At 42.4% G+C, this 25,525-nt stretch overlaps 1 protein-coding gene across 19 annotated transcripts in view; it reads left to right on the top strand.

The window, feature by feature from the left end:
- The window catches only part of LOC110501351 (peripheral plasma membrane protein CASK), a 206,929-nt gene extending 182,268 nt beyond the window's left edge, over positions 1-24,661 (top strand). For 9 of the 19 annotated variants that reach the window (XM_036958677.1, XM_036958670.1, XM_036958675.1 and 6 more), the window contains 13 exons: positions 996-1,074; positions 6,663-6,748; positions 6,834-6,902; positions 10,576-10,650; positions 11,580-11,615; positions 14,206-14,250; positions 16,392-16,588; positions 16,833-16,948; positions 20,557-20,637; positions 20,741-20,821; positions 20,963-21,165; positions 21,282-21,365; positions 21,865-24,661. In XM_036958677.1, the coding sequence (XP_036814572.1) occupies positions 996-1,074; positions 6,663-6,748; positions 6,834-6,902; positions 10,576-10,650; positions 11,580-11,615; positions 14,206-14,250; positions 16,392-16,588; positions 16,833-16,948; positions 20,557-20,637; positions 20,741-20,821; positions 20,963-21,165; positions 21,282-21,365; positions 21,865-22,041 (1,329 nt within the window). In that variant the 3' untranslated portion in view covers positions 22,042-24,661. The remainder of the gene's footprint in view (positions 1-995; positions 1,075-6,662; positions 6,749-6,833; positions 6,903-10,575; positions 10,651-11,579; positions 11,616-14,205; positions 14,251-16,391; positions 16,589-16,832; positions 16,949-20,556; positions 20,638-20,740; positions 20,822-20,962; positions 21,166-21,281; positions 21,366-21,864) is intronic. The other 10 variants (XM_036958674.1, XM_036958681.1, XM_036958683.1 and 7 more) reach the window with 6 other exon arrangements.
- The last annotated feature ends 864 nt before the right edge of the window (positions 24,662-25,525 follow it).

The following is a 25,525-nucleotide window of genomic DNA, read 5'->3' as shown; positions in this document are numbered from 1 at the left end:
TCAAATGATAAACTTGGATTAGTTAACACAACGTGCCACTGGAACACAGGAGTGATGATAATGGGCCTCTGTACGCCCATGTAGATATTCCATTTTATTTATTTTTTTCTCAGCTGTTTCCAGCTACAATAGTCATTTTCAACATTAACAATGTCTACACTGTGTTTCTGATCAATTTTATGTTATTTTAATGGACAAAAAATGTGCTTTTCTTTCAAAAACAAGGACATTTCCAAGTGACCCCAAACTTTTGTGTGTCTGTGTGTACAGCAAATCAGCAATCTGTTCGCTAGCTTACCTGACCTGTGTTGATTGACAGTTTGCAATGAGAGGGCCAAGTGTGCGTTTCGCTAGCCAATCTGTTGTTGAATTACACATTTTTTTGCACGGGTGATTTTGAGACTACTGTCTCTGGCTGCGTGGAGCGTAATCCACGGATTCTGTGCCACAAAATGAGTGGCAAAACATTACAAAATATGGCCAGACAATTTCAAGTCAAAGTCGAGTCTTGAGGCTCCAAGTCCTAGTCAATTCTCAAGTTATTTTCTATCAAGTCGAGTCTCAATCATCAAATTGTGACTTGAGTCCACAACTCTGCTAAACTCATGGACAATATGAACACATCTATAAACAAGTAATACTATATTAAGTTATTCAAGTATAAATGACCAAAGTTACCATATATTACAATAGATTTTCTGTTCATTACCAAAATTACCGAAGATTCTGGTAACTTTGGTAAATTACCGGTAGCTTTGCAACCTTAGACACTGCAATTACACGCTCAAAAGCTGACTGTATTCATTATCCCGCACAGCAGTCCCACAAGCATAGTCATACACAGTCTGTTCTTACACACATATTCTATCGACTATAGCTTTTTCTCCCTTCTCTTCCCTGTCTATGTGAGATCAGCCTAGCGCCTCAGTCCCTGAACCTGACCTTTCTATGACCTCAATGTTTGCTGACCTCTGACCCCTGTCCTCTCTCTCCAGGGCATCACGCTGAAGATGAACGATCTGAACCACTGTATCGTAGCCAGGATAATGCACGGAGGAATGATCCACAGACAAGGTAGCCAGCCATCTCTTTCTATTACGCTAGCAGCTATTACTGGTTATCAGACTATACTATTATACATTATTACTGCATATTATCTATCACACACACTGTTCAGAACGTCTCCCCAATATGTGCACGTAGCAGGGGATATCTGGACATTATGTTAGAGCTGGAACGGTAAACCGAAAATAATGGGCACCAAAATGACCACTTATCGTGAACATTTCACTGATATCGTTCACCACGATAAATAGCCTTTAGTGCCCTACTAGAGGAATGTGTTTACATGAAATAAGTTTGCTAATATGGGGATTGTTAATGGGACAATTGAAAGTGTGATCAGTCCAGAGAAGTTCCGATCTATGCAGTAGCGAGGTGTGGCGTAAACAGAGGAAGAGTCGTCTTTTTTAAGTTGTAAAAATTATATATTTACTGTTCACAGAATGGCACTCGGCCGGTTCAAGAAAGGGGAAACAAAATCCTAGCTTGGTGTAGAGCACTTCACTTATATACCAAAGAGTCTTTCGATAACAAATTAAAATACTCTTTTGTGGCTAGGCTAGGCTTTGGCTCTTCGCTACGGGCATTATTCAGGCATGTTATTCGTCTCTTAATCCGTTCTTTGTCTCTCAATGTCGTCCTCTTTCCTTGTTCTATATTTCTCCGTGTTTCTTTGTCCATGTGTTTCTCTCCTCCCGCGTCTCCCTTGTTTCCATTTTGTCCATGCGTAATTGCCCTGTTCCTTTTTTAGTAAGATGTGTGTTTGGGGAGTCCTGTGACTTCGCCCCTCTGATTCCCGTTGATTCCCGCCCCTCGGGTTGGTTCACAATAGCTACAACATTCAAAGTAGTAGATTTAAGGGTGATGTAAAAAAACAACTGTGGTTTTTATTAATGTTAGAAACGTACCGTTATCGCGATAATTCAGTCAATTTATTGTGATACGTTTTTTTGTTGTCCATATCGCCCAGCTATACATTGCACTGTCCCAATACTGAAGCATTAGCACCAGTCTACCTCACACACACACATATACAGTTGAAGTTGGAAGTTTACGTACACCTTAGCCAAATACATTTAAACTCAGTTTTTCACAATTCCTGACATTTAATCCTAGTAAAAATTCCCTGTCTTAGGTCAGTTAGGATCACCACTTTATTTTAAGAATGTGAAATGTCAGAATAATAGTAGAGTGATTTTATTTCAGCTCTTAATTATTTTATCACACTCCCAGTAGGTCAGAAGTTTATATACACTCAATTAGTATTTGGTATCAGTGCCTTTAAATTGTTTAACTTTTGGCCCAATTTTGGCCCAATCCTCCTGACAGAGCTGGTGTAACTGAGTCAGGTTTGTAGGCCTCCTTGCTCAAACACACTTTTTCAGTTCTGCCCACAAATGTTATATAGGATTGAGGTCAGGGCTTTGTGATGGCCACTCCAATACCTTTACTTTTTTGTCCTTCAGCCATTTTGCCACAACTTTGTAAGTATGCTTGGGGTCATTGTCCATTTGGAAGACCCAATTGCGACCAAGCTTTAACTTCCTGACTGATGTCTTCAGATGTTGCTTCAATGTATCCACATAATTTTACTTCCTCATGATGCCATCTATTTTGTGAATTGCACCAGTCCCTCCTGCAGCAAAGCACCCACACAACATGATGCTACCACCCCCGTGCTTCACTGTTGGGATGGTGTTCTTCGGCTTGCAAGCCTCCCCCTTTTTCCTCCAAACATAATGATGGTCATTATGGCCAAACATTTATATTTTTGTTTCATCAAAGCAGAGGACATTTCTCCAAAAAGTATGATCTTTGTCCCCATGTGCAGTTGCAAACCGTAGTCTGGCTTTTTAATGGCGGCTTTGGAGCAGTGGCTTCTTCCTTGCTGAGTGGCCTTTCAGGTTATGTCGATATAGGACTCGTTTTACTGTAGATATAGACACTTTTGTACCTGTTTCCTCCAGCATCTTCACAAGGTCCTTTGCTGTTGTTCTGGGATTGATTTGCACTTTTCGCACCAAAGTATGTTAATCTCTAGGAGACAGAACGCGTCTCCGTCCTGAGCGGTATGACGGCAGCAGGGTCCCATGGTGTTTATACTTGTGTACTATTGTTTGTAAGATGAACGTGGTACCTTCAGGCGTTTGGAAATTGCTTCCAAGGATGAACCAGACTTGTGGTCTACTTTTTTTTTTCTGAGGTCTTGGCCGATTTCTTTTTATTTTCCCATGATGTCAAGCAAAGAGGCACTGAGTTTGAAGGTAGGCCTTGCAACACATCCACAGGTACACCTCCGATTGACTCAAATGATCAATTAGCCTATCAGAAGCTTCTAAAGCCATGACATAATTTTCTGGAATTTTCCAAGCTGTTTAAAGGCACAGTCAACTTACTGTATGTAAACTTCTGACCCACTGGAATTGTGATACAGTGAATTATAAGTGAAATAAGCTGTCTGTAAACAATTGTTGGAAAAATGACTTGTGTCATGCACAAAGTAGATGTCCTAACCGACTTCAAATTGATTTATATATAGCCCTTCGTACATCAGCTGATATCTCAAAGTGCTGTACAGAAACCCAGCCTAAAACCCCAAACAGCAAGCAATGCAAGTGTGGAAGCACGGTGGCTAGGAAAAACTCCCTAGAAAGGCCAAAACCTAGGAAGAAACCTAGAGAGGAACCAGGCTATGAGGGGTGGCCAGTCCTCTTCTGGCTGTGCCGGGTGGAGATTATAACAGAACATGGCCAAGATGCTAAAATGTTCATAAATGACCAGCATGGTCAAATAATAATCACAGTAGTTGTCGAGGGTGCAGCAAGTCAGCACCTCAGGAGTAAATGTCAGTTGGCTTTTCATAGCCGATCATTAAGAGTATCTCTACCACTCCTGCTGTCTCTAGAGAGTTGAAAACAGCAGGTCTGGGACAGGTAGCACGTCCGGTGAACAGGTCAGGATTCCATAGCCGCAGACAGAACAGTTGAAACTGGAGCAGCAGCACGGCCAGGTGGACTGGGGACGCAAGGAGTCATCATGCCAGGAAGTCCTGAGGCATGGTCCTAGGGATCAGGTTCTCCGAGAGAGAGAAAGAAAGAGAGAATTAGAGAGATCATACTTAAATTCACACAGGACACCGGATAAGACAGGAGAAGTACTCCAGATATAACAAACTGACCCGAGCCCCCCGACACATAAACTACTCCAGCATAAATACTGGAGGCTGAGACAGGAGGGGTCAGGAGACACTGTGGACCTATCCGATGATACCCCCAGACAGGGCCAAACGGGAAGGATATAACCGGAAGGATATAACAAAACTATAGTTTGTTAACAAAAAATTTGTGGAGTGGTTGAAAAATGAGTTTTATTGACACCAACCTATATGTAAACTACCGACTTCAACTGTACCTCACAAACACGTTATACACAGGTAGGAAACAAGCCACGTCTGTATCAAACACTCGCTTAGAGCAAGGCAGTTAACCCCTCCGGGTCTCTAGACCTACAGACGAGAGTTAGTGTGGGTTTTCATTATCAGCTCTGTACAAAAAAAATAGAAACATGTCGTCAGACATGACACCTTGGACACTGTGCCACTGTCCACATATCACAGAGGGTTAGTTGGAAGTAGTGTCACTGGAGTTGTTCCAGGTCATCGTCATGGCGGTCTCTGTAGATTGCTAGATCATACTAATGTGGCTCTTGAGCAGTCAAACACTTCTCCAGACTTTGTGAAATCTGGGCCTACTGTGCATTCGGGAAGTATTCAGACCACTTGACTTTTTCCACATTTTACTACATTACAGTCTTATTCTAAATTTGATTAAATTGTTTTATTCCGTCATCATTCTACACACAATACCCCATAACTACAAAGCCAAAACAAGTTTAGACATTTTTGCAAATTTGTTAAAAATAAAATGCTGAAATATCACATTTACATAAGTATTCAGACTCTTTACTCAGTACTTTGTTGAAGCACCTTTGGCAGCAATTAGAGCCTCGAGTCTTCTTGGGTATGAGGCTACAAGCTTGGCACACCTGTATATTGGGAGTTTTTCCTCTCTGCAGAGCCTCTCAAGCTTGCTGCACAGCTTTTTTCAAGTCTCTCCAGAGATGTTTGTTCGGGTTGAAGTTCGGGCTCTCGCTGGGCCACTCACGACATTCAGAGACTTGTCCCGAAGCCACTCTTGTGTTGTCTTGGCTGTGTGCTTAGGGTCATTGTCCTGTTGGAAGGATCTCTGTACTTAGCTTTGTTTATCTTTGCCTCGATCCTGACTAGTCTCCCAGTCCATGCCGCTAAAAAACATCCCCACAACATGATGCTGCCACCACCATGCTTCACCATAGGGATGTTGCCAGGTTTCCTCCAGACGTGACACTTGGCATTCAGGCCAAAGAGTTCAATCTTGCTTTCATCAGACCAGAGAATCTTGTGAGTCTTTAGGTGCCTTTTGGCAAACTCCAAGTGGGCTGTCATATGCCTTTTACTGAGAAGTGGCTTCTGTCTGGCCACTCGACCATAAAGGCCTGATTGGTGGAGTGCTGCGGGGATTGTTGTCCTTCTGGAATATCCTCCCATCTCCACCTTTGACCTTTGGGTTCTTGGTCACCTCCCTGACCAAGGCCCTTCACCCAGATTTGCTCAGTGTGGCCTGGCAGCCAGCTCTAGGAAGAATATTGGTGGTTCCAAACTTCTTACATTTTTAAGAATGATGAGGTAAAGGGTTTGAATACTTATGTAAATACGGTATTTCAGTTTTGTTTTTTTATACATTTGCAAAAATTTCTAGGCCTGTTTTGTCTTTGTCATTATGGGGTATTGTGTTTAGAATGCTGAAAAAATATATATATTTAATACATTTTAGAATAAGAATGTAACATAACAAAATGTGGAAAAAGTCAATGGGGTCTGAATACTTTCCAAAGGCACTGTATACAGTCGTGGCCAAAAGTTTTGTGAATGACACAAATATTAATTTCCACTAACTTTGCTGCTTCAGTGTCTTTAGATATTTTTGTCAGTTGTTACCATGGAATACTGAAGTATAATTACAACCATTTCATAAGTGTCAAAGGCTTTGGTTGAAAATTACATGAAGTTGATGCAAGAGTCAATATTTGCAGTGTTGGCCCTTCTTTTTCAAGACCTCTGCAATCCGCACTGGCATGCTGTCAATTAACTTCTGGGCCACATCCTGACTGATGGCAGCCCATTCTTGCATAATCGATGCTTGAAATTTGTCAGAATTTGTGGGTTTTTGTTTGTCCACCCGCCTCTTGAGGATTGACCATCAGTTCTCAATGGGATTAAGGTCTGGGGAGTTTCCTGGCCATGGATCCAAAATATCGATGTTTGTTCCCCTAGCCATCATACAAACTGAGGCAGCAGACTTTGAAAATGTATATTTGTGTCATTCTGTATTCAGAGTACATGTAGGAGTGCTGATCTAGGATCAGTTCTGCCTTTTTAGATAATAATAAATAAGAATATACGGACAGTGGGAACCTGATCCTAGATCAGCACTCTGAGACGCATAATGAATACTGCAATAAGGACAAACTGTAACAAAGACTGTCTGCCGTGTGTGTTGTAGGAACACTGCATGTAGGAGATGAGATCAGAGAGATCAACAGCATCAGTGTGGCCAACCAGACCGTAGAGCAACTCCAGAGGATGTTGGTGAGTGGACATTGTGTATGTACGTCTGTGTGTGTGCTGCGTGCCTGTGTACTTAAATGCTGAGTATGTGTGTTTGTGTCCACAGAAAGAGATGCGAGGCAGCATCACCTTTAAGATAGTGCCAAGCTACCGGACACAAGGATCCTCCTGTGAGGTAACGCACCGCCATTTCCTCCTCCCTTCTCTCTTTACCCACATCCTCTGTTGATGTTGTGAATGTTTAAATTCCCGACCCTTTGACTAACCAACCGCCTGCCTGGTGGCTGTGTGTGTGTGTGTGTTAACGCTTTCTCTCGGGTGAGGTTCTGTGTGCTCTACTGTGTTCTGCTCAAGGCTGGGTCAGACGTGCTGCACACCAATTTCACAACCAAGATACCGGAACTCCCCGTAATGCCCCCCACCCTGACCCCTGAACCCTGGAACTCTGTGATCTGGCACCGAACACGCGCACACACACAGACCCCGCACCGCTGGCCAGTCAGTCACACAGAGACCAGAATTCCCTGTTGATACTCTGTAATGCCAAGTGGGAGCTTGTGATGATTTAGCCTGGCAAATAACATTCCAGCCTGACCTTGATGAGCCAGTCTTTGTGAGTCTACTGCCCCTCTGTGGCGAGATAGGGATGTGCAGGGATCATTGCTATTACGATTAGTAAGTAGGATAATCATGTTGCTTTGATTGCACAGTCTATGAGCTCATTGAAGACATTGATGACGGTAATTTGGACTTGTTTATTGTGGAGTGTGAAATGTGATTTTTGTTGTATTGGTGTTACTAGATGGTAACTAGATGATGTGTAACCCCATCTCTAATGTAAAGCTGTTGTCGATGTGTAGTACTTTTGACCCCACACTCCTCTCCTGAAACAGTTATGTTATGGTGGCTTTGGTTTCTGTCTGTCTGTGTGTCTGTCTGTGTGTGTCTGTCGTATATTTACGACATGCGCGCGCAAGAGGCCTCGTGCCCATAGGGGGCACAAGGGCACGTGCTCCCTCAGATTTGTCCTGTTTTTACATTTTTCAGACATAAAATGAATGACTAAAATCAACTTTATGGCTAAGTTTTATCATAATTTTTGAGAAAAAGTTGTGTTTTGCGGAGGGGGCACACTGACTACAAGACCAGGCAAGCAGAGTACCCTCCTAGTGCTGTGACTATTACCACACCGGCAGTCATGAGTCATGATCGCAGAACAATTCCACATGATGTAATCTCCTTTTATATCCTCTGGACATACCTTTGTAACTAGCTAACTACCATCAGCTCCTAATGGCCTGCTACTCAGGGCTCTATTCTTCCTCGAACCACTCTGACATCAATACAAATGCCATTGAAAATCACATCAAACACTTATCAAAACAGTAGGCATATCATACTTTTAAAACTCACCTCACTGTGATGATCAAATTTAAGAAAGAACTTCAACAGCAGGTTGAAACAGTGTAAAACATAGTGGTTGTGGATGTTGTTTCAAAGCCTAACACAACGAAATGGACAGAGCTTTCTAAGGGGATGATGATGACTCATTCAAATCGCTTATGAGCCCAAGCCCAAAAAAACCCAAACAAAAAAAACAGATTTAAAATTGTGATTTTGCTGTTATACAATACAGAGCATACTACCGCATATTAGGCATGGATCCTCCGTAAAACAAAATGTATTTAAGATGTGGTACATAATTGGTCTAGCCTATACTTAAAAATGAAACACATTTTAGTAATCGTTGGTTGAGTGTGGGGTTGTATAATTATTCATACTGGATGGACTGGTTATCTTATGCTGTATCACATCCGGCCGTGATTGGGAGTCCCAAAGGGCGGTGCCCAATTGGCCCAGCGTCCTCCGGGGTAGGTCGTCATTGTAAATAAGAATTTGTTCTTAACCGACTTGCCTAGTTAAATCAAATAACATGAATATGCTATGCTACAAAATGTCTATCCATGAGTCTGGGAGAGAACGTATAGCCCTAGGCGATGCTGTTGGTTCATTGATTGTGCAGGGCGGCTTACAGTTATCCTACAATTATAGTACATTTGTATTTGATTTTGAATAGCCTAGTAATAGGACATTTTTTTTGTATTTTCAGAATTAAGTGAGACACATTACATTCAGCTATACAGACTATCACCACCATGCGTTTCCATCTCCTCTCTCTCCTTTACTCCTTTCTGGAGCGTGCAGAGGGGCTGTCAACAGTTTAGTGAAATATGTTTCGTTGTTACATGTTACTATTGATGTTACCGCACAGATTTCACTTGGTTTCCCAAATATATTTTTTTAATTTAACCTTTATTTAACTAGGCAAGTCAGTTAATAACAAATTATTATTTACAATTACGGCCTACCTTGGTTAAGCCCAAACCCGGACGACGCAGAGCCAATTGTGCGCCGCCGTATGGGACTCCCAATCACTGCCGATTGTGATACAGCCTGGAATCGAATCTGGGTCTGTAGTGATTTCTGGGCCACTCGGGAGCCCACTCGGGAGCCCACTCGGGTAGCTGAAGGAACAAGGTTGGAGAGCCCATGGCACACAGAGTTTGGGCGGAATATCACCTGTCAGACAGCGAGCGCATGCTCCTCAAACAGTGGTTGATGCGTGGAGTGAAACAAGTATTATATTTATACAGAGCCTTCAGAAAGTATTCAGACCCCTTGACTTTATCCACGTTTTGTTACGTTACAGCCTTATTCTAAAATTGATTCAATAGGTTTTTTCCCTCATTAATCTAAACACAATACCCCATAATGACAAACCAAAAACAGGTTTTTAGAAAATAAAATTAATCGATTTAATCCATTTTAGAATAAGGCTGTAGCGTGACAAAATGTGGAAAAGGGGAAGGGGTCTGAATACTTTCCCAATGCACTGTATATGTTTTGATTTTCTAAGACGTTCTAAGGTTTGTATCATTTGCTAAAAAAAACGAAATCTAGCATATAGGACCTGTTTCAAATGATCACTTTTATGCTCAACATAGCCACTTCATATGTGCACAGTCCGTGGACGCCAGACCGATCCAATTGGAGCATGCATCGGTCAGAAAATCTATTCAAACGTTATGAATTGTCGGTGCACAAATATGACATTATTTTTACCTTCCGAAAACACATCTTTTGTGACAACTGATGCGTCCTCTCTACTTCAGTGTCGAAATGCATTTGTTGACAGTCATTGCTCTACAAGTCCTTTTGCATGCCAAACAACATCAGGCAATATCAGTAGCCTAGTCAAACTGCTCACTGTGCCCAGCTTCGCACGCTGACCAACGAGCTGTTCCAACTTCAGCATTCAAATACTAAAATGGCTAGCGTGAAATTAGGCTTTATTAGTCGAGTTCAGGTTCACCATCAGCAATAGTCTTGGTAGTTTGGCTTGATAATTTCACAACGAGGACAGCAATCAGTTTTACAATGCCAAAATCATTCAATTTTGATATTCAAAGTTGTTCTTTGAGTATCAGGTTACATCCCCCAAGTCTGATTGTGGGTTGGTTGATGCCGAGTCTTCCTCATGGTTCAGCTCAGGTGCCTACATAGTACATGCACCATAGACATGCATCATTTAGTCTACTACACCTGTTGTTTATGAAGCATGTGTCAAATATGTTTAGTTTATTTGAAACTCCTAAGGCATAACAGTTCTTAAAGAATCAGTGTACATCATTAACGTGACAATTGAACTGGTAAAGAGGTGACCTATGTAGAGAAATATACCTGCTAAATCTGGACCCCCCCCCATGAAGCCCCTGTGCGCGCACGTGCGCACGCGTGTGTGTGCGCAAGTTTGTGAGTGTGTGTCTGACCTGTGTGTCTTGTTACAGAGAGACTCCCCCTCCACCTCCAGGCAATCCCCTGCCAATGGCACTGGCCACTCCAGTGTTAACAGTTCTATCTTGGTAAGAACCCCCACCCCTAAACACCCAACCAAACACCGAAACTGTCCCCTTCTCCCTCAAGTCAACCAACCCAGACCTTTCACTCTCTCCCCCAGCTGTTGTCTGTTATCATTGTACTGTATATATTTTTTCAGTTTGATGAAACCCCTCTCCCATATTTTATGTATTTTTCTTTTCAGTTGTATACCACATTAAGTTATGATGCTGGTTGTTCAGACCAACCTTTGACTATAACCACATTTCCGATATCTCTGTTTACAAATTGGTGTGCTGTAAAACGCTGCCATGTGCTGTAAAAATGCTGCTGTGTGCTGTGCCTTTCTGCTGGCAGCCTTTTAGGATGCAGAGGAACTGGGAATCCTCAAGTCAGTCACAGAAAAGGCTCCGGTCCTTTACAACTCTGTTCCTATACAACTGCCTCCAACCTTATCCACTGCTAGACCTACTTACCTAACTACCTACTCACTCACGTACTTGCCTACCTACCTCTTACCTAACTACTTCTTACTTACCTACCTACCTACTTCTTACTTACCTACCTATTTATGAACCTACCTCTTACCTACTTCTTTCTTACTTACCTACCTACCTACCTACCTTCCTACCTACTTAGGAACCTACCTCTTACCTATCTAACTACGAACTTACCTACCTACCTACTAGCTGTACACCTTGATATTGAAGCTGCTTTGCTTGCTTTCTGCTTCCTCTCTGAGAGTGTGAGAGAGACTGCCGATGCTCTTCTCGAACACTCATTAAAATGCAACTCTGTTTGACTGTACCCTCTCTCTCTCTCTCTTTAAAACGTTTGACAGGAGTGGAGGGAATGTCTGTGTGTGTGTGTTGTGTTCCGTATACAGTGTTATGGTTGTCTACATGCCTGTCTCTGGTGTAAACTCTCTCTGTCACTGGTGGGCTTTTCTCTACAGGATCTGCCGTCTACCATCCAACCCAAGGGTCGACAGGTGAATACCAGTGCTCTCTACCCCGTAAAACAAACACACACACACTGAACTGTAACTCACAACCCCTCCCTCCCTTCCCTAACATTTAACTTCTACACCTCTGTGTGTGCGCGCGCGCGCGTGTGTGTCTGTCACGCGTGTGTGCATGTGTCATGTGCGTAAGTAAGCATTTGTGCACACGCGCAGTGTGCTTGCGAGTTCACATGCTCACCAGCCCCCCAGCCGCCCTCCATTGACTAATTGCCCAGATCAACCCATATGAGTTCACTCCGTTCACTTACAATGTTGTTCATATTCTGTGGCTCCAGATCTCCAAGCTGTTCCTGCATGTGTTTAGAGCAGGATAGTGCCTGCTGTGTCGGAGTCTGGCTTAGTGGTTAGCCCACCAGACTCCGGACCATACACCCGGCGACATTGGTACGAATCCCGACTAAGCACTTTATCTCTGTCTCCCTCTGTATCTGTCTACATTCACTGTCTGTAAAACAATAAAATATCCCCCAATATATATTTTTAAAGAATAGTGTCTGTTAGACTGGATAGGGGAAAGTATGTAGAACTACTGTAAGCTATGACCTCACCCGAAGACTACTGGATATTGGCCTCAATCCAAAACACATTAGACTCCGAATCTGCTCCAGCTGCTCAGACATGTGTGACCTAAAAAGAGCACAGGCTGAATTCAAATTGATTCGATCCGATACTTTTTGCCGAGTTATTATTAAGATTTTGAAAGATTCCACCTGGTCCCATAACTCTGAGTTGAACTCCCCTGTGGTAGAGAAAATGTTCTGTCTGGAAAGGCTGATATATTTCAATGAAACTAGACTTCAAATATACAGTCAGGTCCATAATTAATGTCACCCTTGATAAAGATTAGCAAAAATCTTTGTTAAATAACATTAAAATGTGGCACTTAATAGCTATTTGCCGTGACCATAAATAATACAATGCTGAGCTATATCGTACGCTACAAAATATATATATCATTTAAATACTAATACAATTGCTCAAAGTAATTTATTTTCCTCAAAATTTAGGTGTCAAAATTATTGGAACCCCTCAAGTTTCTTATTAATAAAAACGCACATCTATGTTAACATTCTACTTTTTAAAATGAATCTCAGTTTATGGAACTGTATAATGTCCTTCCATGGCTTCTTGTGTCACTGGGGTATAAAAATGAGGTAACATGCATGTAAAATCCCTTTTTCATCTATCACCATGGGAAAAGGCAAAAAAACAGAGAGACAAATGGTTGTTGACTTTCATAAATCAGGCAATGGGTACAAACAATTGCTATAAAACAAATATACCACTTACTGTTATTATGGCAACAATTAAGAAGTTTAAAACCAGTGGAACAGGGGTAAACTTGCCTGGTATTGGACGCATGTTTATCTTGTCTCCACAGTGAGGAATATGGTCTGCGAGGCAAAGAACAGTTCAAGGGTCATAGTTGGAGAATTAGAGAACTTAGTAACATCTTCGGGTCACCAAGTCTCCAAATCTACAATTAGATGCCACCTCTATGCCAATAGGCTCTTTGGTTGCCAGAAAAAAATGCCTTTATTGTGAGCAACCAACAAATGTAAACTGGAGTTTGTTAAACGGCATTGGCACTTGGATTGGAACCGGTGCTATGGTCAGATTACATGAAAATACAGCTCTTTGGTCACGCACACCAATAGTGGGTTTGGCGTCAAAAGAATTTGATGTTATGGGGTTATTTTGCTCCACTGGTCACGGGGCCCTTGTTAAGGTCAATGACATCATGAACTTAGCCACAAACCTGGTTGTCTCTGCTAGGAGGCTGAAACTTTGCCGCAAGTAGATCTTCCAGCAAGATCAATAACCTGTGATTGGAGGAATGGTCCCTGCCAATATGTTCTCCAGTCTCATTGAAAATGGGTGCCAATATTTTTTTGTATTACTTGTTAAACAAATCTCTTTCTCAGAGCAATTTTATAATATAATTGTCCCTTTTTTTGCATACATAATATAGATCAATATTTGTATTGTTGATTTTATAGTATTTTTCAAATGGTGCAAATACTGACCCCCCCCCCCCCCCCCCCCCCAAGCCTCCTATAATCTTGCCCATCACCATGTAATATAATCATCAATTATGACCATTATGTTTGAAAAACCCATAACATAGATCACTGATCTCAGTGTTGGATAGGTTAAAGCTCTTCCATGTCTTTCACCAATCCAGTCATTCCAGATCTTTTCAAATCAAGCCAGGAAGAAATGAGTGTTAAAAAAGCATTCTAACGGACCTGTCTTGTCGTCATAACCAGGGTTGGGGTCAATTCCATTTCATGAATTGAACTTTTTATTTGCGAATTGTACAATTCTCATCGACAGCAATAGCCTATTCATGAAATGAAAACTTAAATTCATCGCAATGAACTGAAGGTTGAATTGACCTCCAACACTGAAGTGGCATCATCCATGTCAATCCCCCTCCCATCACCATCACAAAAGTAGAGTTAACGCTTAAGTCTCCATCTCCCCATCATACTGTGTGTGTAGACACTCTGTAGTCGTTTTACTGCATGATGTGTGTGATGCTTTCACATCCTAGATGGTCGTACCCAGACCTCCAATCAAGGATAAAATGTCCATCAAGGTAAGATATAATGTAGCCTCCATAGTGCTAAACCATAGAGATAAAAACAGCAGACATCTTAGGAAATGTTTATCTCTATGGCTAAACCATAGATATTCCCTTTAGATGACTGTAATAGCAGTAGTTGGTAACCAAAACACCATCCCATACAGCACAATCTAACTTAGACTAAGACCACTAAAACTACAATGCAAAAACCATAGTGTTTGGATTGTTGTAAAAAGTCTAGTCAAACTGTATTCAAAATGCATTATCATACAATTCTCTGAGAAAATGAATGAAATCAACATATTGCCTCATCATTATTTTATCAGACATACTTACTTTATCAGACAAGAATGGTAGCACAAGACTGGTTGTCAGGTCGTAAAGGTGTGCTAAATCAGTCAGTGATACCGAAAATGTAGATTGTGATTTAACAAGACCTATGGCGGATTCTGAAGAGTAACCTATGGCGGATTCTGAAGAGTAACCTATGGCGGATTCTGAAGAGTAACCTATGGCGGATTCTGAAGAGTAACCTATGGCGGATTCTGAAGAGTAACCTATGGCGGATTCTGAAGAGTAACCTATGGCTAATTCTAAAGAGTAACCTATGGCTGATTCTAAAGAGTAACCTATGGCTGATTCGAAAGAGACAACCCTGTGTTAACGATCCCTGTGCCATTTACAGTGCCTTCGGAAAGTATTCATACGCCTTATTCCACATTTTGTTGTGTTACAGCCTGAATTCAAAATGGATTAAATAGATTTCTTACCAATCTACACACAACACCCCATAATGACAAATGAAAACATGTTTTTAGACATCTTTGCAGATGTATTGAAAGTTAAATACATAAATATCTCATTTACATGAGTATTCACAATACTGTGTAGAAGCACCTTTGGCAGCGATTGCATTATTACTTTAGTGCCTTGTTCCAAACAGGATGCATGTTTGGTATATTTGAGTTCTGTACAGTCTTCCTTCTTTTCAGTCAGTCAAAGTTTAGTATTGTGGAGTAACTACAATGTTGTTGATCCATCCTCAGTTTTCGCCCATCGCAGCCATTAAACTCTAACTGTTTTAAAGTCACCATTGGCCTTATGGTAAAATCCCTGAACGGTTTCCTTCCTCTCCGGCAACTGCGTTAGGAAGGACACCTGTATCTTTGTAGTGACTGGGTGTATTGATACAACATACACAGTGTTATTAATAACTGCACCATGCGCAAAGAGATAATCAATGTCTGCTTTTTATTTTATTTATGTTTTACCTCCCTGGTCTTTGTGGTTGAATCTGTTTGAAATTCACTCCTCGACCGAGGGACCTTACAGGTATGTGTGTGGAGTACAGAGATGAGGTAGTCATTCAAAAATCATGTTAAATACTATTATTGCACACAGAGTCCATGGAAGTTATTATGTGACCTGTTAAGCAAATGTTTACTCCTGAACTTATTTTGTCTTGCCATAACAAAGGGGTTGAATACTTATTGACTCAAGACATGTCAGCTTTTCATTTTTAATTCATTAGTAAAGATTTCGAAAAACATTATTCCACGTTGACATTATTGGGTAGGTCAGTGACACCAAATCTCAATTGAATCCATTTTAAATTCCGTCTGTAACACAACAAAATGTGGAAAAGGTCAAGGGGTGTGAATACCTTCTGAAGGCCCTGTATATCAGTATACTGCCTCAGAAAAGAGAGGCTCATTTATACCACAACTTATGTTTTGTATTATTCCCCTGTGAGAAACAAACAGACATACGCACACTACTGCCCACAGCCCATAGGGACAGGTGTCCAACCTGGCAACCGGAGAGAGAGGCTCATTTATAGCACTCAGCTATTTATATATTTTGTCGCCTGTGAGGTAGAACTACCCATAAGGAAAGGTCTCCAATCTGGCAACACATTAGTCTATATAGCCACACGCCACTCCTCCGTCTCCAGGTCTCCAACCTGGCGACCGGGCGTCACAGGAAATGATGCCCATCTCATCTCAACACAACTGCTCTCTCTCGCTGTCTCTCTCTAGCCCTCTCTACCTCCCTCTTTTTCTCTACCTCCCCCTCGCCCCTACCTCATCAGTGGCTAATTTACCCCATTCCGTCGTGAACTTTAACCTCTTACCCCTGTCTGTGTGTCACAGATCTATGTGAGGGCCCAGTTTGAGTATGACCCCTCCAGAGATGACCTCATCCCATGCAAGGAGGCCGGGATTCCCTTCCGGGTCGGTGACATCATCCAGATCATCAGTAAAGACGACCACAACTGGTGGCAGGGCAAACTGGAGAACACTAAGAACGCCACCGCAGGGCTCATACCCTCACCAGAACTCCAGGAGTGGTGAGGAGACACACGACGTGATATAACCCAGATCTCCATCTAGAGAATCATTCAGACTTACAAACAAGCTCCAGAACTGACAAGCTAGAGCCTTTTAGGATGTAGGGTAATTTAACACACAGAACCCATATTTAGAGAGAACCTGATCTATGCTCCCAGAATGCACCCTCGAAGAACCCAAAGAAAACCTTGAATGTTTGAGCAGATTGAGTTTTAATGGGTGTATTTCCCGCGGTGTTTACAGGCGTGTGGCGTGTATAGCCATGGAGAAGACTAAGCAGGAGCAGCAGGCCAGCTGTACCTGGTTTGGCAAGAAGAAGAAGCAGTACAAAGACAAGTACCTGGCCAAGCACAACGCAGGTACACACACACACTCTCTCTCTCACAAGTACCTGACCAAGCACAAAGAAGGTACATACTCACTCACATCCATTCAAAATGTTCCTCAGCTGTTACTGCATGAATTGTGAGAGTCTCACGTGTGTGAGAAGGTGGCATGCGGGTCTGAGGGAGAGGGAGGGAATCTGGGGGCAGGGAGAGCAGGGAATTCAGGTAACAGAACCGTGTAACCTCTGCTGGCTCCAGTGACATAGTCATAGCAATGAGACCTGGTGCTAGGGCACAAGGGCAAGCTTAAATATGAGGGTGAGTGTGCAGTTATCAAGTTGGCATGTACAGTACAAGTGTGTGTGCTGCACGTGAGTGTGCATCACAGGAGGTTGGTGGCACCTTAATATGGTTTCCATGTGTTTGATGCCATTTGATTTTTCCCATCCCGGCCATTATTATGAGCCGTCCTCCCCTCAGCAGCCTCCTGTGGCGTGCATGCACATTAATGTCTTGTTCGCATGTGAATATACATGTGTGGTTGTGTGCGAGAGGGTTTGTGATTGAGTGTGTTCCAAAGTGCCTTAGACACTCCCCACATTAAAGACAGTAGCCCACATTGAATGCCTCAAACCTACTTTGTGTCTCCACCAAAGCCTCTTGTTTCCTATGGATAGTTGAACACAGTGTGCGAGATGTAGAGGGCAGCAAACATTGTGTCTGTGGATCTCGGGTGTCCGTGATCGCAAGGTGGCTGTCTCAACAGACCAGGCCAAGGCCAAAGTGCAGGAGAAACTGACACTGCCATGTGTGTCTGTGTTAGGACTGCAGCGGCTCAAGTGACACCAGTAACCAGTAAGAGGGGGAGGGAGGGTGGAAGGGAAGGGGCCATGGAGAGGACTTGCAGAGATAAGAGGGGTTGGGAGAAGGAAAGAGAGGGTTAGGGGAGGTACTGGGGAAGATAGGAGCCGAGCTATAGAGCTGGAATGAGATGGGGGGGGGGGGGGGGAGAGAGAGAGGGGGAGGAGAGAGAGAGAGAGGGGGGGAGGAGAGAGAGAGAGGAAGGAGTATCAGGCCACTGGCGTATTTGGCAGTATGAACTGTCTGTTGCAGATAGACACAGCCCTGACCTGCCTGCCCCACATTAAGTTTCATGACTGCTCAATCTTTGCCCTTTAACTCGGTTTCAAATGATGGTGAAGCCTGGGCACTCAACTCAGGCTTACACAGATGAATGTAGCTGGGAACCTGGATGAGCGTGTCAGGTCCAGATCTAGATAAAACCCACTTCTCTTGACTAACTTCCCTACGTATTTATTTGGACAGTGAAGCTAAACCTTTTAATATTCGGTTCCGTATTCCTAGTACACTACATCAAGCTTGTGACTACACACTTGTTAGATTCATTTGCTGTTTGTTTTGGTTATGTTTCGGATTATGTTGTGCCCAATAGAAATGAATGGTAAATCATGTTTTGTCATTTTGTAGGCACTTTTGTTGTAAATAAGAATAGAATATGTTTCTGAACCCTTTTACATTCATGTGGATGCTACCATAATTTAATGAATGAATGGTGAATAATGAGTGAGAAAGAGAAAATATCCACTCCCTCCTCCCCAAAAAGATTCTAAACTCCCGGTAATGGTGAGAGGTTAGCCTGTTTTGAGGGCATGATCTTTGTGCATCTGTAACTTACAAGTGCATGATACTAGAAATGCATGCAAGCTGTATGTGTATAGAACCAACTGTGACTGTTCATGTTGCTTCTCCGAGGAACAGCAAAGCATGCTATAATTTTGCTTTACATTTTGTGCTTGCTCTCTAAGCATTCAAATCGAGAGTCTCTCATATAGTTTGTTTTGCATGAACTATAGTCTGATTTTGAATGTCGTGTCATTCTCCTCAGGTACAGGTAGTGTGAGGATGAGAAGTGATGTGGTGGATAGCTAGCAGCATGTTCATGGTACAAGGCCTATGACTCCAGGCCCATTCTAATTTTTTGAAAGATGCATCTTTCCTACTTTCCCTCAAGAGGCCAGAGTGTGGTGCTCTGGGTAGAAGTTGCCCTTTAGACACAGACCTCAGGTCAATATGCCCTGCCCAAATCTGAACCTTAACCATTAAGGGGAGAAATACAATACTGACCCTAGATCATCGTCTATGAGCAACTTCATCCTACTCTGTTGGGTGACTAATTTAAAGTAGTCCGTGCGCCAGCGCTTTGCTGCTGCAGTGTTGTAGTGTTGTATTGCTGTATGTGTAGTAACTACTGTATTGTTGTGTAACTGAACCATGTTATGACCCTGTCCATCTCTCATGCTGTCCCCCTCAAAATGGCCTCTCTGCATGTAAGTAACAACCAGTGACGGTATCTGGCTAGCTAACGCCTCCTTTGGTTTGGTCTGATTCTCTTTCACTCTGTTTCTCTTTTCCCATTTGCGTTGTTATTAACCCTTTAGTTCACCAGGTGTCAGTCCCAACGTTTCCGTTTTGTTTCTGTTTTCTCGCTCAGAGCAACAGAGCTCCAGCACAAAAAGAGCATAGATCGCTTTTTTTGTTGGTTTTCTTCCTCACCCATATATTTTGTTTACTTTGGTGTTGTGTGTTTCAGATCTAGTCAATTGTATTTTAAAATGGTACGTTTGCCCCAGGGAAGAGTCCCCATTTGATACCCCTGAATATCTTTCTCGGAATGTGACACATGGCGCACAAGGTTATAGGTATAAGAGAAAAGGGAGTGGAGAGAAAGCAGGAGAGACCATTCTATTCCAGAGAGAATACATGGTACACCTGGTGTTGTATTTCCCATGTCACACACACACACACAGCTGTTAGGTTCATGTCACCGTAGAGGTGACATTAGCAGTACCCTGTGTGCAGTACTCTCCACTGTAGGTAGGTTAAGGACACATGCTAATGCTGTACAGACTCCCAAGAGTGTCCAGTACTGTGTCCTACTGTGCTTTGTTCTCTCCTCCATCTTATTCAGCTCACCCCCTTCCATCTGTCCATCCATCTATCCCATTGTTTATTTCCAAAAATGTAAAAACTTAACACACACATACATTGTCGTATCACTGAGTTATTCACTTCAACATAATGGTCGTTCACCAGCTCTGCAGTTTTACCCTAACAGCTACAAAGTCTGTGTAGCCTCAGAGTAGAAGCAAAACATTGAGAATATTCTCCCTCCCTGTTTGCCAAATGTAAACAGTCTTATCCCAAATCTCATTCGATTATGGTGTCAGGTTTAAGGACATACACGCCATTGAACTTATACGACTCCGAGGAGAGGTTCAGACTCTATCTATCCTTGTAACATCATAGTTCATTATCTCCCAACTGTCAGAGACAATGTCTACTCCTTCATCTCATGGCTAGCCTGGGTGCTAGTCTGTTCCTCTTTTAGCCACCTTGTCCTTGTCATTCCCAGATGTTGATATAGTGTTGTTGAAACAGTACCCAGGCTATCATTTTCCTCCATTAACTAACTGTCACAGACATTCTCTCTGTCCCATAGCGCCACCTCACTGTTAGGGTCCTGTGTTCTCCCAGTGTAAGTGACTACTATGGAAGTCTGTCTGCGCCTCTCCTTCACAGTATCTCACTATCCCTCTCTTTCCTCCGTCCTCTTTTTCCAGTATTCGACCAACTAGATCTCGTCACGTATGAAGAGGTTGTGAAACTGCCTGCGTTTAAGAGGAAAACACTAGTCTTGTTAGGTAAGTACAAGTATCCATACTAGCATACTATAGAGGGTTGTGACGTATTGGCGGTATTAGGTAGTGTGCTCGTATTGCGTTCTGACTGCTCTCTCTTCCAAAGGTGCCCATGGAGTGGGCAGAAGACACATCAAGAACACACTCATCACAAAACACCCGGACAGATTTGCCTACCCCATCCCACGTAAGACACACACACACACAGATTTGCCTACCCAGTTTCACGGACGACACAGTCACTGACTCACTTCGACCATCCATTGTGATTATCGTTCTTACTCAACCCCCCCTACCCCCTTTCATCTCTCCCTTCTTCCCTCCTCAGATACGACCAGACTTCCTAAGAAGGACGAGGAGAACGGGAAGAACTACTACTTTGTGTCACATGACCAGATGATGCAGGACATCAGTAACAATGACTACCTGGAGTACGGTAGTCACGAGGACGCCATGTACGGCACGAGGCTAGAGACCATTCGCCAGATCCACGAGCAGGGACTCATCTCCATACTGGACGTAGAGCCACAGGTGGGTGGGAGGGTGTATTTTCCTCTTGTGCTTGTGAACACAAAGAGGGTCTTCTCAGGCATAATACACAGTCACAAACACACAGGCCAGCTGACCTGGAACCTGTTCTCCATTAGGCCTTGAAGGTCCTGCGGACAGCAGAGTTTGCTCCCTACGTTGTTTTCATCGCCGCGCCAACCATCACCCCTGGCATCAACGAGGTAAGACGTACACACACACAGATTGTCAATCTTTTTGTTGTAATATTGGAACGATCTGCAGCTCTAGCCACTGCTTTTTTTCTGCACTCCTCCATTTTCTTCTCTCATCACTTTCTTCATTCATTGATTTTGCATGCTGTGTGTGAGATTCAGTTGTTCCGTTTCTCTTGCGTTCCGTTGCGTGGCTCTCAGCTCCCCAGGTGGTGCAGGAAGCTGCCAGTAAGTATGAGTAGAGAAAACGCTGGCCATAGTCAGTAGTGCTCTATTGTGTTGTACAGTATATTGCCTCAGTAAACCAGCTCACTCCTTTCTCTGAGTGAGGGTTACTATTCCTTCTTTAACACCAGGCCAAGCAAAGAACTGTCCTGAATCCCTACCCATCCACTCTATACCCTCCCTTGTTCTGTCAGTTTAATTTAATGGTGCTTTATTGGTAAGACATCTGTCTCTCTCATTAAGTCTCTCTCACCCCCCCCCCCCCCCTTCTCTCTCTCTGTAGGATGAGTCATTGCAGCGTCTTCAGAAGGAGTCAGAGATTCTTCAGAAGACCTATGCCCATTACTTTGACCAGACCATAATCAACAACGAGATAGACGAGACCATCAGACACCTAGAGGAGGCTATAGACCTGGTCTGTACCACTGCACAGTGGATCCCTGTGTCCTGGGTCTACTGAGGATAGGAAGGAGCACCTTCTCTCCTCCCCTCTGTGTCTTTCTGGGTACACTGTACCTGTATAGACACCACCCCCCCCTCTCCCCTCCAATGACTCCTCTCTTTCTCTCCTCCCTCCTTCCTTTCTCACTGGGGATGCATCTCTGCGATAACTCCCATCATTCCTTCGGAAAAGAAAAGCACCTCAACCAATCAGAAACCTCTGTGTACTGCACATGATCTTCAGCAGCCAATGAAACTCTGCCCTTACAGACTACCTAGCCGTAGTGTTGTATAAACAAATAAGTATTGTCATGTCTGTATTATCTAGGAGGCAACATTTTTGCAGATGTTTGTTTTAAAGAGACAGTACTGTATCTCCTCCCCAGTAGTGCACTGCAGCCTTCTACATCATGTGACTGTCTGTGCCCCCATCAGCCCATCCATCATGGATGTTGTAGTTCTTAGCTGTCCCTCTGTAGTTCTTCCCCTAATCTACAATTGCTGTTTGTGGGTATTCTCTTCCTCTCTCTGGACAGACTGAAGGAAAAACACCACAGCCTCCCTTTATCTGGATCTCATCCTCAACTTCTTTTATTTATCTGCTCATTGACTCCTCTCCATTATTAGCCATTATCGTCTACTTCATTCACATAATCTTTCTCTGTCACTCTCTTATTGTTCATGTAGTTCAGTTTCATCTTGGTTCATTTTGACTGTACATGTTATTACACCCGAGTGGCGCAAGCTACTGCATCTCAGTGCTAGAGGCGTCACTACAGACCCTGGTTCGATTTCAGGCTGTATCACAACTGACCGTGATTGGGAGTCCCATAGGGTGGCCCACATTTGGCCCAGCATCGTCCGGGTTAGGCTGTCATTGTAAATAAGAATTTGTTCTTAACTGACTTGCCTTAAAAAATATATATATAAAAACCCTAGCCACCCACCTTCTCCCCTTCATTCACACACTCAGACGGGGTACTGTCTCTTCTAAATGAATCCATAAATGTTTTAGACATTTCAATGAGGTCCCATGCATGTTGGACATTCGCAAGCTTCCATGCTGTCTGTCCGTGTTCCCCCAGTAACATCCTCCCAACTGAAAACCAACATTCCACACATCTGGAAGACTCCACTTGACCAAGGAAGGAAGCAAGGGGAACAGGAAATAACCAACAAAAAGAACCTTGACACCTATGCACATACCTTGGCATTTCAGATGACATTTCTAAAACCAGATTTTTTTCCAAATCGACCATGGTATCGATGTGTTTGTAAAAGCAAATGTGTGGTAGAACTTTATAATTACTCCACCTAATAAAGCATTTAATGAATTAGTAAATAGTAGACGTGGTGGGAGTAATGATTCACAAATGAATACATGTAAGTAACCTAGTTATTCATACACAACTTATTTAATGATTCATAAGATCATAGGTTGTTTTTAAAATAGGACCTTATAAACCATTTACTAATTATTAGTAACTCTTTTTGCGTGGCCTCATCTAAAGTGTGGGCCACTGATACTTTGTAAATACTTTAATGTTTTGAGTGCAGTATAATTTCTCACAAGAAGATGGACATGCCATTGGTAGAGACATTCCAGCAGTATCTGATGCTCCTCAAGGCCTTAAAACGGCCCCTATAACATATCAATGGTTAAACAATAAGCACACAATAGAGATAAAATATATTGAACATTTTATTCCATCTATTTATCCATCCATGTATTAAATATTGCGTAATTTCGTCAGCTGTGTGAATAAATACTGGGTTTATATGTATTAGAAATTGGGAGTACCGGTTTGCAAAGTCTCCACCTTGGCAAAAATAAACTTGGTTTGCATTCGCAAGCTTAACAACAATAGCAAAATATTCACAATACAACTCTTCCTCAAGTCCTTGCAACGGTTGTGTGACAACAGTTCTTGTGAATAATGTTCAATATAGTTATTTTAACATCCCTTTGTTTTATGCCTATTATTTTACCATTGATATGTTCTAGGCTATTTTGAGACCTTAAGAAGCATCAGATACTGCTGGAATGTCTCTACCAATTTCTCTTCTTGTGAGAAATTATACTGCACTCAAAACAAAGTATTTATAAAGTACAAATAGCCCACACATTAGATGAGGCCACGCAAAAAGACAAATTATTATTAAAGAGTTCATAAGGACCTATATTAAACAGCTTATGAATGGATTAATGATGAATAAACTATTTACTAATCCATTAAATGCTTTATCACATGTAGATATAAAGTTCCACCAAAATTGTCTGTGATTTGTTGTATAAGATAATCAAGAGGGGAGGGGATAAAATTACAACTGATTGCTGATTTGCCATTTCAGAAATGTGTTGTCTGAGAGTATTTCAATGAAGTTTAATCAATGAAAGATGAATGCTGATTTGTATTCTGCAACTGTATAACTATATGGAAAGGCTATTTACACTACGTTTTGCAAGGTGAAGTCTTTGCAACGAAATAGGAGGTAGTTTGTGCATCTGAATAACCGTGTATATGAAATATGACTGATGATATGATTGCCCCAGTGTAAAATAGTCTACAATGATAAAGTTCTTCAGTATGAACAGTTTTTTTTCACATATATTTCCTTTTATGTGTTGGAAAAAGTAACCTGTGTCTGGCTCTCGTCTTTGCACGCACACACTCAAGTAGTCTCAAAACATGTTTATTCAGCCAGAAGACGTTCAGGTTCATAAGCAGCATCTCTCCGTAATGTCATTCATATTACTGTAATCCCCACAGTGCATTTCTAGTCACACTCCAGTGGCATAGCGCAGTTTCGCGGGGCCCCTTGCAAGGTCCGTGCGAGGGCTCTGACATTTTGCAATGAGGCTGAGAGAAAATGTTGCTGTTATAGGGTTTCGGGATTCCTGAAAGCCGGGACAAATATGTCTTAATATGAATCATTTTCTGTGTATTTTGATAGACCAAGGTATAGTGCATACAGAAAGTATTCAGACCCCTTGACTTTTTCCACATTTTGTTACGTTACAGCCTTATTATAAAATGGATTACATGCATTTATTTCCTCATCAATCTACACACAGTACCTCATAATGACAAAGTGAAAACAGGTTTTTAGAAATGTTTGCAAACGGATGAAAAACAGAAATACCTTATTTACATAAGTATTCAGCCCCTTTTCTATGAGACTCAAAATTGAGCTCAGGTGCATTCTGTTTCCATTGATCATCCTTGAGATGTTTCTACAAGTTGATTGGAGTACACCTGTGGTAAATTCAATTGATTAGACATGATTTGGAAAGGCATACACCTGTCTATATAAGGTCCCATAGTTGACAGTGCATGGCAGAGAAAAAACCAAGCCACGAGTTCGAAGGAATTGTCCATAGAGCGCCGAGACAGGATTGTGTCGAAGCACAGATCTGATGAAGGATACCAAAACATTTCTGCAGCATTGAAGGTCCCCAAGAACACAGTGGCCTCCATCATTCTTAAATGGAAGAAGTTTGG

Source organism: Oncorhynchus mykiss, chromosome 22 (genome assembly GCF_013265735.2).
Source record: "Oncorhynchus mykiss isolate Arlee chromosome 22, USDA_OmykA_1.1, whole genome shotgun sequence".
NCBI lineage: Eukaryota > Metazoa > Chordata > Actinopteri > Salmoniformes > Salmonidae > Oncorhynchus > Oncorhynchus mykiss.
Note: the sequence above shows the minus strand (reverse complement) of the source record. Positions and strands in the feature narration are given on the sequence as shown.